Source organism: Nuphar pumila, chromosome 4 (genome assembly GCF_984573655.1).
Source record: "Nuphar pumila chromosome 4, dmNupPumi1.hap1.1, whole genome shotgun sequence".
NCBI lineage: Eukaryota > Viridiplantae > Streptophyta > Magnoliopsida > Nymphaeales > Nymphaeaceae > Nuphar > Nuphar pumila.
In genome coordinates this window covers 111,225,256-111,237,485 of record NC_143252.1, presented here as the reverse complement: position 1 = coordinate 111,237,485, position 12,230 = coordinate 111,225,256, and the positions used below count along the sequence as shown (strand labels likewise).

Genomic DNA, 12,230 nt, shown 5'->3' with positions numbered 1-12,230 from the left:
GCGCACCCTATATATAACATCTTTGGGCATCTGTTGTTTAGATTTATCTTTATGCCCAAAGGTAGCTTCATTTCTCTCTAAACAAATTCGACATATAACATGGAAGGATATGCCCCAACTATCTTTAACCTTCTTATCCTTAGAATGAATCCTTGACCATCTAGTTAGCCCCTCTTGCATAAAGAGGTCAGACACTTTGCTCCAAACCTGCACCACCCACGGGCATCGAAAGAACAAATGTAGTTTGCAAAACCCACATCGACTTGGAAATTGAAACCCCTTAATCAGGTGTAAGCAATTTGTTCTCCGTTGCAAATCTGAGAATGATAGCCCCTCTATGAGGGGCTTTTCTATGCCATACCTTTTTAAAGATATCAAGCTCTTGCCATTTACTTCTTATGAATTCCCATGCACTCTTCATTGAAAAGTCATCCTTGGCTTTCCATGTGATAGTATCTCTATAACCCTGATGCCATTCCTGTGCTTCCACCTCCCTCAATACCTGTTGGGGCATTCTTACCCTAACATCCATTATATTCATGTGCGGTTGGCACTCCCTATCAACTATCTCTCCGGCAGAAATGTTACGCAAGTCATTGTATAAAATATGTTGTGAGTTATGAGGAAGAAAGAAAGTTCAAAGGGGGAAGAAAAGAAGAAAATTGAGAAAGAAAGAGATGTAGAAATAAAAACAATTTCTAAAACAAAGAAGATAGAACAGGAAGAAGAGAGATCTGTAGAAGAAGACTTTTCCATTTCTTTGGAATGGAAGGTGGAATCCTTACAATATATATGAAAGAAAAAAAATCCCGAGCTCTTGGATATATCCATGGGTCAAACCAGAATTATGTGTTTCTGCCATGACCCACCTTCCAGTGCAGGCTTTCAAGAATTGCCCTGATCCACATCTGACTCCCCTCCATCCATGGGACACTCCTAAGCTCTTGGTAACTCCTTGGGGGAAAGGGGTAAGCCCACTGAGTTTTACGCTGTCAAGACAACCGAAGCAGGTTATATGTTCCCCCCCCCGAACAGGGCAGTTAGCTACATCTCATGATCGGGGGTCCCAAAGAGCACCACGTATGTAAGCATGTGCGTCTCGTATCCCCATGTTTGTCAGCATTAATTAGCGTTGGAGTTTGATAAGATTGCAAAGACTTAAGTACCCTCTCCTCCATTGGTGCAAAAAAAATGACGGTTCTTGAAAAGGAGTGGTTGTAAAGACTTAAGTGCCCCGAAGATGATTATTTAAGACCCAGTCTCTGCACTGCAGGATTATCCGAGAAAGAAATCTCCCCTAGAGGGGGCCATGAACATCAACCCTCTCACTCTCTCTCTTCATTCTATTTCTGCTTCTGTGCACATCCATTAGAAGATCATACATTGCTCCATCAAGCACCGACTGACCTATACATTGACTCTTGTGAAGCCTGATTCAGAGTTTTTACCCTTACAGGAGGAGGGTTTGGGGGCTCCTCCCAGCGTGGGTATCATCATTCAACTAAATGAGTTGTAGATCCTGATTCAGAGTTTTTACCCTTACAAGAGAGGGGTAAAACCTCATCTCACTCTCTCTCCCTTCTCTCTCTACTTCTGTGCACATCCAACAAACGATCCAACATTTCTCCATCAAACACCGACTGACCTGCACACTAACTATAGCATCGTTCAACTTGATGAGTTGTGGAACCTGATTTAGAGTTTTTGCCCTTACAGGAGGGGGGTTTGGGGGCTCCTCCCAGCGTGGGTAGCATCATTCAACTTGAAGAGTTGTGGAGTCTGATTCAAAGTTTTTATCCATTCATATTTTAAGGCATTAGATCTCATTTTTGAACAGCCACGCATGTGCAGTTTGCTTTCACCATATTCAGTTGCTTTCTAGATTATACTTTGAATTCTTGTGCATTTTAGATCTATCAATTTGTATGTAACCAGAGCTCATTTTAACTTGAATTTTTTACTGCAACTTCATGCATATGTCTTCATGCTCTCCACCAAAAATCAGATCATTCTGAGTTTGTTTGACCCACTTTAAAAATCGAGATTCAAAACCTGTTATTTTGCACCGTCAGGATTTTAGCAGAATCAGGACCAACTTGCGGAAGTGATTTCTCCCTAACCAGAGATGATTTTTCCGATCCGTAAAAAGGGTTGTTTTCTAAATTGAATCTAGTTTGTTCATACCAAATTTCAGCGATTTCTATGGTGTTTTTGTACCAAATTCGGGTCAAAAACCATAACCCTGTCACCCTATGTCATTTTAACGGCTCAGATTTTGATCCATTTGTTTGAATTTTATTTTCCTAATGGAAGATCATTTTTCAATTCTGTAAAACGGGTTCTCTTTGTTTATGTGTTTAGTTCATCTCTGTAAATTTTCAGAATTTTTCATAGTAAATTACTATTTTATTTTGATTAAATACCAGAACTTTGTATCCAGATTTTATAAATGTTCTGATTTTGGCCCCCATATCATGACTGTTGTAGCACTTCTTCAACAAATCGTTATTTGATTGGCAATATTCTTCAGCAAATTATTGTTATGATTTTTTTGAGTTTCTAATGAGTCTCTACTATGATTTGTAGTATTTTTGGGTCTCCAACGAGCCTCACAATGATTTATAGTGTTGTTCGATCTTTTAACTATGATTTATAGTGCTTTGGGGTCTCCAACGAGCCCCACAACGATTTATAGTATTTTTCGGTCTTTTAACTATGATTTATAGTGTTTTCGGGTCTCTAACGAGACCCACAGCGATTTATAGTGTTGTTGGACCTCGCTATAGCGATTTGTAGTGTTTGTCGCTAAACACTACAGCGATTTGTGATACAAATCGCTATCCGAATCAGGACCAACTTGTCAGGGTCATATCTCCCTAACAAGAGATCGGATTTCAAATCCGTAAAAAGTGGTGTCTTCGTTATGAAGTCTAGTTTATTCCTGTAAATTTTTAGCAATTTCTATGGTCATTTGTACCTCATTTAGATCTAAAACCAGACCCCTATCAGTCTGCCTTATTTGAGTGACATAGGTTTTTATTTCATTTTGTAAGAGTCATATCTCCCCAACGGAAGATCATTTTTCAAATCGAAAAAGGGTTTTCTTCCTCTATGTGTCTAGTTTATATCTAAAAAGTTTTATAACTTTTTATGCTCATTTGATATTTCGAACCTGTTAAAAACTGAGACATGTTATAAAATGTTATAAAACTTAAAAAGTTTGAAACTTCCTCTATGTGTCTCAATTTTTAACAGGTTTGAAATATCAAATGAGCATAAAAAGTTATAAAACTTTCCAGATATAAACTAAACATATAGACGAAGAAAACCCTTTTTACGGATTTAGAAAATGATCTTCCGTTGAGGAGATATGACTCTTACAAAATGAAATAAAACCTATGTCACTCAAATAAGACAAACTGATAGGGGTTTGGTTTTAGATCCAAATGGGGTGTCAAATGACCATTGAAATTACTGAAAATTTACAGGAATAAACTAGACTTCATAACAAAGATACCACTTTTTACGGATTTGAAATCCGATCTCTGGTTAGGGAGATATGGCCCTGACAAGTTGGTCCTGATTCGGATAGCGATTTGTATCACAAATCACTGTAGTGTTTAGCGATTTGTAGTGTTTCTCGCTAAACACTACAGCGTTTTGTGATACAAATCGCTATCTGAATCAGGACCAACTTGTCAGGGTCATATCTCCCTAACCAGAGATCGGATTTCAAATCCGTAAAAAGTAGTGTCTTCGTTATAAAGTCTAGTTTATTCCTGTAAATTTTCAGCGATTTATATGGTCATTTGATACCCCATTTGGATCTAAAACCAGACCCCTATCAGTCTGCCTTATTTGAGTGACATAGGTTTTTATTTCATTTTGTAAGAGTCATATCTCCCCAACGGAAGATCATTTTTCAAATTCGTAAAAAGGGTTTTTTCCTCTATGTGTCTAGTTTATATCTGGAAAGTTTTATAACTTTTTATGCTCATTTGATATTTCGAACCTGTTAAAAACCGAGACATGTTATAAAATGTTATAAAACTTAAAAAGTTTGAAACTTCCTCTATGTGTCTCGATTTTTAACAGGTTTGAAATATAAAATGAGCATAAAAAGTTATAAAACTTTCCAGATATAAACTAGACACATAGAAGAAGAAAACCCTTTTTACGGATTTGAAAAATGATCTTCCGTTAGGGAGATATGACTCTTACAAAATGAAATAAAAACCTATGTCACTCAAATAAGAAAGACTGATAGGGGTCTAGTTTTAGATCCAAATGGGGTATCAAATGACCATAGAAATCACTGAAAATTTACAGGAATAAACTAGACTTTATAACAAAGATACCACTTTTTACGAATTTGAAATCCAATCTCTGGTTAGGGAGATATGGCCCTGACAAGTTGGTCCTGATTCGAATAGCGATTTGTATCACAAATCGCTGTAGTGTTTAGCGATTTGTAGTGTTTCTTGCTAAACACTACAGCGATTTGTGATACAAATCGCTATCCGAATTAGGACCAACTTGTCAGGGTCATATCTCCCTAACGAGAGATCGGATTTCAAATCCGTAAAAAGTAGTGTCTTCTTTATGAAGTCTAGTTTATTCCTGTAAATTTTCAGCGATTTCTATGATCATTTGATACCCCATTTGGATCTAAAACCATATCCCTATCAGTCTGTCTTATTTGAGTGACATAGGTTTTTATTTCATTTTGTAAGAGTCATATCTCCCAAACGGAAGATCATTTTTCAAATCCGTAAAAAGGGTTTTCTTCCTCTATGTGTTTGATTTATATCTATAAAGTTTTATAACTTTTTATGCTCATTTGATATTTCAAACCTGTTAAAAATCAAGACACATAGAGGAAGTTTCAAACTTTTTAAGTTTTATAACATTTTATAACATGTCTCGGTTTTTAACAGGTTCGAAATATTAAATGAGCATAAAAAGTTATAAAACTTTTCAGATATAAACTAGACACATAGAGGAAAAAAACCCTTTTTACGGATTTGAAAAATGATCTTCCGTTGGGGAGATATGACTCTTACAAAATGAAATAAAAACCTATGTCACTCAAATAAGGCAGACTGATAGGGGTCTGGTTTTAGATCCAAATGAGGTATCAAATGACAATAGAAATTGCTAAAAATTTACAGGAATAAACTAGACTTCATAACAAAGACACCATTTTTTACGGATTTGAAATCCGATCTCTGGTTAGGGAGATATGACCCTGACAAGTTGGTCCTGATTCGGATAGCGATTTGTATCACAAATCGCTGTAGTGTTTAGCGACAAACACTACAAATCGCTATAGCGAGGTCCAACAACACTATAAATCGCTGTGGGTCTCGTTAGAGACCCGAAAACACTATAAATCATAGTTAAAAGACCGAAAAATACTATAAATCGTTGTGGGGCTCGTTGGAGACCCCAAAGCACTATAAATCATAGTTAAAAGATCGAACAACACTATAAATCTTTGTGAGGCTCGTTGGAGACCCAAAAATACTAAAAATCATAGTAGAGACTCATTAGAAACTCAAAAAAGTCATAACAATAATTTGCTGAAGAATATTGTCAATCAAATAACGATTTGTTGAAGAAGTGCTACAACAGTCATGATATGGGGCCAAAATCAGAACATTTATAAAATCCGGATACAAGGTTCTGGTATTTAATCAAAATAAAATAGTAATTGACCATGAAAAATTCTGAAAATTTACAGGGATCAACTATACACATAAACAAAGAGAACCCGTTTTAAAGAATTAAAAAATGATCTTCCATTAGGAAAATAAAATTCAAACAAATGGATCAAAATCTGAGCCGTTAAAATGACACAGGGTGACAGGGTTATGGTTTTTGACTCGAAACTGGTATAAAAACACCATAGAAATCGCTGAAATTTGGTATGAACAAACTAGATTCAATTTAAAAAACAACCTATTTTACGGATCGGAAAAATCATCTCTGGTTAGGGAGAAATCACTTCCGCAAGTTGGTCCTGATTCTGCTAAAATCCTGACGGTGCAAAATAAAAGGTTTTGAATCTCGATTTTTAAAGTGGGTCAAACAAACTCAGAATGATCTGATTTTTGGTGGAGAGCATGAAGACATATGCATGAAGTTGCAGTAAAAATTTAAAATTAAAATGAGCTCTGGTTACATACAAATCGATAGATCTAAAATGCACAAGAATTCAAAGTATAATCTAGAAAGCAACTGAACATGATGAAAGCAAACTGCACATGCGTGGATGTTCAAACATGAGATCTAATGCCTTAAAATATGAATGGGTAAAAACTTTGAATCAGACTCCACAACTCTTCAAGTTGAATGATGCTACCCACGTTGGAGGAGCCCCCAAACCCCTCTCATATAAGGGTAAAAACTCTGAATCAGGATCTACAACTCATTTAGTTGAATGATGCTACCCACGCTGGGATGAACCCCCGGACCCCCCTCCTGTAAGGGCAAAAACTCTAAATCAGGCACATAAGTAGAGAGAGAAGGGAGAGAGAGTGAGAGAGTTGGTGTTCTTGGCCTTCTCCAGGAGGAACCCTTTACCTACCTTGATTTCTTCTCTAGAGAGAGAGAGAGGGTTTTACAGTGTTTTACGAAGAAGGAAGAAGAAGAAGATGACGATGGAGCAATGTAGGATCGTCTGTTGGATGTGCACAGAAGTAGAGAGAGAAGAGAGAGAGAGTGAGAGGGTTGTTGTTCATGGCCTTCTCCAGGAAGAACTATTTGTTTCCCTTGATTTCTTCTCTAGAGAGAGAGAGAGAGGGTTTTACAGTGTTTTACGGAGAAAGAAGAAAAAGACATGTTTGTCTTTTTTTTGAACAGAAAAAGAAGAAGACTTTGAAGAGTCAACATCATCCTCGACTTTCTGGATGGAGGACATGTTTGTCCTTTTTTTGAACTGTTTGTTTTTTCTTTTTTAAAGGAAGGGCATTTTTGTCATTTTCTCAAACCATCACTTTATGAGAAGAATAGCAAGAAAGGGTTCTTAAGTCTTTGCAACAACACCAGAGTCCGATGCAAAGTTATGTCAACATACACGGGAATACGAGCCCCATGTGCTTGTATACGTGGTGCTCATTCAAAGCCCCGAACACAGACGTGGGATTCAATGAATCATCGGGGGCGAACATACACAACCCTCTCCAAGACAGCGACCATAAGTATGGCTAGCAGATTTAGATCTACCAATGGGGTGGGTCTGCCTAACCCCAGCTTTCTTTGTCTAAAAAAAGTATGGCTGGCAGAGCCAGCGCGGCTAGGTCTCTGTTCTTCGGGACAGTTTCTCCTTGTAAAAGAGAAAAAAGAAAAATTCTTGTTAGGCAACACTAGTAATGGTAATGACCAAACTGTTGTAGGCAAGATGTCTTTTGACAAGCGAGTTGTATCAATTTTAAACCAGGATCCAAACAATCATCATGGATCTATGAGCCAACTAGACCCACCTTATGGTTCGGGTGGATAGTGTCGGATTTCAGGATCCAAGCCATACACATACGCATGCAAATGCTTCCAACAGCTGACTGCACTGTGATATTGCCACAGAGACAGGATCAGGTCAGGGCTCAAGTGTGTCAGTTGCCCTTCAAGATGAATTGATGGGAAGTGCATCCTTGCAGTTGGTAGGGGTGTCGACGGATCGGACCTTCACTGCACTTGGATGACTCTAGATTCAAATCGGACTTTAAAGACCTGGTATTGGGTCCGGACCAGGGTCTGACATGACTTACCATAGGAAAAATGATATCTGGGTCCCATAACATTGCACAAACTGGACCTGATCCTTACCTGATAAAATTATATTTTTCTTTATATTCTTGCATAGGGATGTCAATGGGCCGGGTTTGTATTCGGTGCCCGACCGACCCAGACTTGAATTTCTGAGTATGGGCATAAAAACTGCTGCCCAAATAATATTCGGGTCGACACGACCCCGACCTGAGCAATATGCTGGCCATGTTTGGATTTTTTGCTAGGTAGCAGCCAGACCTGAGTGTTTTATATGCATTTTTAGTAAAAGTAAATTTCTGAAAGTATATGGATCTGGGCTTGGGATTTCGTTAGCAAAACCTGAACCTGAACTTGAACCCAATAATTTGTTATTTTGGGCAAGTTCGGGTGCATCCTGATGGGTCAGGTATCCAACCCATTGACTGCCCTATTCTTACATTGAAAAACTGCAGAGCTTAATTGAAACTAAGGTTGGACCTGGGTCCAGTATGAAATTTCATGAACCATACCTGGCTCCATGTATTAATTGAATTCTATGAGTCTGAACCCAATACTTTATATGTCCTCCTTATTTGTTGCCAAACTGAGAAATTATAGGATTTGGTACAGGTTGAGATGGGAACGTACCCAACCCGTTAATAACCATAATCCTTCAATGAGTCACTTTTTTTTTCCCTTGCAATGTTGGCCATATGTGCAGCATTTTAAGGCTTTAATATCAACTGCCCACAAAGTGAGTATGCTTGGATGTCACTCATAACTAAGGGTCAGGGATGTAAACGGTTAAGATTGAGATCAGATATGGCCAATACCATATTTGACTAATGGGATGTTGGTTAAATGGATTTGAATTCAGATTCATATTCAGATGGTGAAGAGATCGCACCATATCTGTTTTTTTATATGTAAATTGATTCGGATATACATCAAATTTGAATATTTATCAGATTTAATTGCAAAAAAACAAAATATATCTATATCAGATTATAATCAAATATAGTTTTGGTTTACCAATAACCAAATGCTAAAACAGAATTGAATTCAGTCTGATATAGAATAGAATCCAATCCATTGACATCCCTATTAAGGGTGCGTTCAAATACATTGGATATTGGATCTGAAGTAATATAAGATCCATGTATTAACTCCTTGAGTTAAGTCAGAGATCAATACACCTAAGGGGGGGGGGGGGGAGTAGGTAGGGATGACAGTGAGCTGGGGGAAAACGGGGTCTGCCTCGCCCCATTTGGACCGGGGATGGAGGACATGAAACAGGGATGAAGGTTAAAATCAAAATTCATGCGGGGATGGACTTATGCTTTCCCCCACCCGCCCCATCCCCAATCCTTCTTTAGGGATGGCAATGGATCGAGGGAAAACGGGGCTTCACCCTGCCTTGCCCCGTTTGGACTGGAGATGAAGGACATGAAATGGGGATGGAGGTTAAAATCCAAACCCATGGAGAGATGGAGGTGGGGATGGAGGTCCTGATTTTGAGATAGGGTGGGGTGGAGTAGGTGGTAGCTGCCTACCACTTTTCTAGCCTACCGCCAGACTAAACAAAGGTAGTTTTTTAGTTAAAAATTGATGGTTTATAATTTTAAAATTATTCAATGCTTAAAAATTATAAATTTTTTTATCAAAAAAATATGATCCAAATATCATTTCCTAGCAAATCAACATTTATAGGGTCAGATTGTCTAAAAACAACCCCAAAATACCTATTTACTAGTGGTAGGCTGCCAGTAAGCTCAAAAAATGGTAGACAGCTACCACTTGCCTAATATCTTTAGTGGGCCCTCGCCAATTGAGAGTCTTGAATATGAGATCCGAGGCAATCAAATGCCACCTAAGGAACACGATGAGGGAAGCTTCTACCTTGATCCACACTTTATTGCATAACGACCTAAACAAAGAATGCCAGCCCTCCACTAGGGGGCAGATATGGTCAGGATTATGGTTCTTTAAATCTGGATCCAAATGCTTGTTACCAACTTTGTGTCCCAGATGTAAATTTTAAATGGTAATGCTGAATATAATTAAAAAAGAAAAAGTGGAAAACAAGAGTTTTACTTGTAAACTATAAAAAGTGGTTCGCTGGGAAATTGAAAAAAGTCTGATCAAGTAGTAAGTTCGAATCAGATAGAAATGTACACATTTTGGATCTTAGTTCAGAATCCCTAATTTTGAATACTGCATCGGATCCAGGTCGAGGTCCAACCGAATCCGATCCATTTGCACCACCCACTCCATTAGAAACCCCTCCCAAGGAAAGGGGGCCCACAGGCCGTAGATGTCGCTCTCTCCTTTTTCAGCGCAACGTCCAAAACCCGCGAGTAATGGAAAGGTCAAACCCCGCAAAATATTTTTGAAAACCAAACGGTGGAGGGAGGTGTGTTGGCTTCCCTCGCAATCTTCCCCTAATTTTCCTAAAATACCCTTATCGTGAAGTTGCTCCGCCTCTTTCCTGTTTAAATTACCTCAAATGATTCACGAAATCACTAAATCACCATCCTTTTGATTTAGCACCAAACTGTGGAGGATTACGTTCATGTAAAGTGAAATGGGTATTGAGGGCTTTTACGTTTATTAAAAATTGAACCTGTCTCCCGCAAGCCTCCTCCCCAAATTAGAAAAATTCGAACTCTCCCGCCATCTCTCTCTCTCTCTCTCACTATAAACTTGGCTCCCCTTCTTCGTCTTCCCCAACTCTCTCTCTAAACTTGGTTCCCCTTCGTCTTCCCCAACTCTCTCTCTCTCTCAATTTGGTTCCCCTTCTTCGTCTTCCCCAACACACACTCTCTAAATTTGGTTCCCCTTCGTATTCCCCAACGCGCGCGCGCACACACACTCTCTCCGCCTAAAAAACCCATCTCTCTCTCTCTCTCTCTCTTTGTTGCTCTAGAAGAAACCTAATTCCTATAACTTCATCCCTTCCGTCTTCCTGAAGGAGGGGGAGATGCCGGCGATGATAGAGGAGCCGCTGCTGCAGTCGAACCCGGAGCGCTTCTGCATGTTCCCAATCAAGTATCCCCAGATATGGGAGATGTACAAGAAGGCGGAGGCCTCCTTCTGGACGGCAGAGGAGGTGGACCTCTCCCAGGACCTCCGCCACTGGGACGAATCCCTCAACCCCGACGAGCGACACTTCATCACCCACGTCCTCGCCTTCTTCGCCGCCTCCGATGGCATCGTCCTCGAGAACCTCGCCGGCCGCTTCATGAAGGAGGTACAGGTCGCTGAGGCCCGTGCTTTCTACGGTTTCCAGATCGCCATCGAGAACATCCATTCCGAGATGTACTCGCTCCTTCTCCAGACCTACGTCCGCGATTCCACCGAGCTCCATCGTCTCTTTCGCGCCATTGACACCATTCCCTGCATCGCCAAGAAGGCGAATTGGGCCCTCCAGTGGATCGAGGGCTCGGAATCATTTGCCGAGCGCCTCGTCGCCTTTGCTGCCGTCGAAGGTGTTTTCTTCTCCGGCAGCTTCTGCGCCATCTTCTGGCTCAAGAAACGCGGGCTAATGCCGGGGCTCACCTTCTCCAACGAGCTCATTTCCCGTGACGAGGGGCTGCACACCGACTTCGCCTGCCTGCTCTACGGCCTCCTCAGACACCCGCTTGATGAGGCGAGGGTGCAGCAGATCGTCCGCGATGCCGTCGACATCGAGTGCGAATTCATTTCTGATGCTCTGCCGGTGGCGCTGGTGGGGATGAACGCGGGCCTCATGTCGCGGTACATCGAGTTCGTGGCGGACCGGCTGTTGGTAGCGCTCGGATGCCGGAAGGCCTACAACGCGCAGAACCCCTTCGATTGGATGGAGCTCATCTCGCTGCAGGGGAAGACCAACTTTTTCGAGAAGAGGGTGGGAGATTACCAGAAGGCATCGGTGATGAGCAGCGTTAACGGGGACGCGGGAGCCGCTCATGTGTTCAAGTTGGATGAAGACTTCTGAGGGGGAGGAATTGAGGGGATCCTTTCGTCGTCGTGATCCTCCTCTTCTACTCTCTCAATCTACCTCCGTCCCTAGCGCCCTTGGTTTTCCTCTGCTCTTGTTTTTTCTTTTACTGTACTCTCTGAATGTTCTTTTCCCTTTTTTCATAAAATAGAAGCAAAATTCTTGTAAATTTTCTGTGTGTGCTAAATTGTGAGAGAGAGAGAGATTACTAAGTAATGGGATCAACAAAAAGTTGAGCCTGCCAAAACAAAAAACAACAGACTAAAAAAAAAAAGGGCTGAATGTAGGAAGGCAAAACATAAAAATAAAAGAACACAAAGATAAGTTAAGGTATTGAGGAAGAGAAGGCAATTGAGTGGATAACATCTGAAGAGAGGCGCAAAATTGGGTACACATCAGCCAAGATGCAATGGATGAGCTTATTGAAAGCAATTGAAATTTGATGAAAGATTGCATTATTGTGAGTCATCTACACAGTCCACCAAGAAGTAAAAAGCTAAGT

The 12,230-nt window shown here is 40.3% G+C and overlaps 1 protein-coding gene across 1 annotated transcript; it reads left to right on the top strand.

The window, feature by feature from the left end:
• Window positions 1–10,729: 10,729 nt before the first annotated feature.
• LOC149840577 (ribonucleoside-diphosphate reductase small chain-like) lies at window positions 10,730–11,725 on the top strand. Its single transcript, XM_090004475.1, has one exon. It carries the CDS (start codon window positions 10,730–10,732, stop codon window positions 11,723–11,725), a length of 996 nt encoding a protein of 331 aa, XP_089860601.1.
• Window positions 11,726–12,230: the final 505 nt, after the last annotated feature.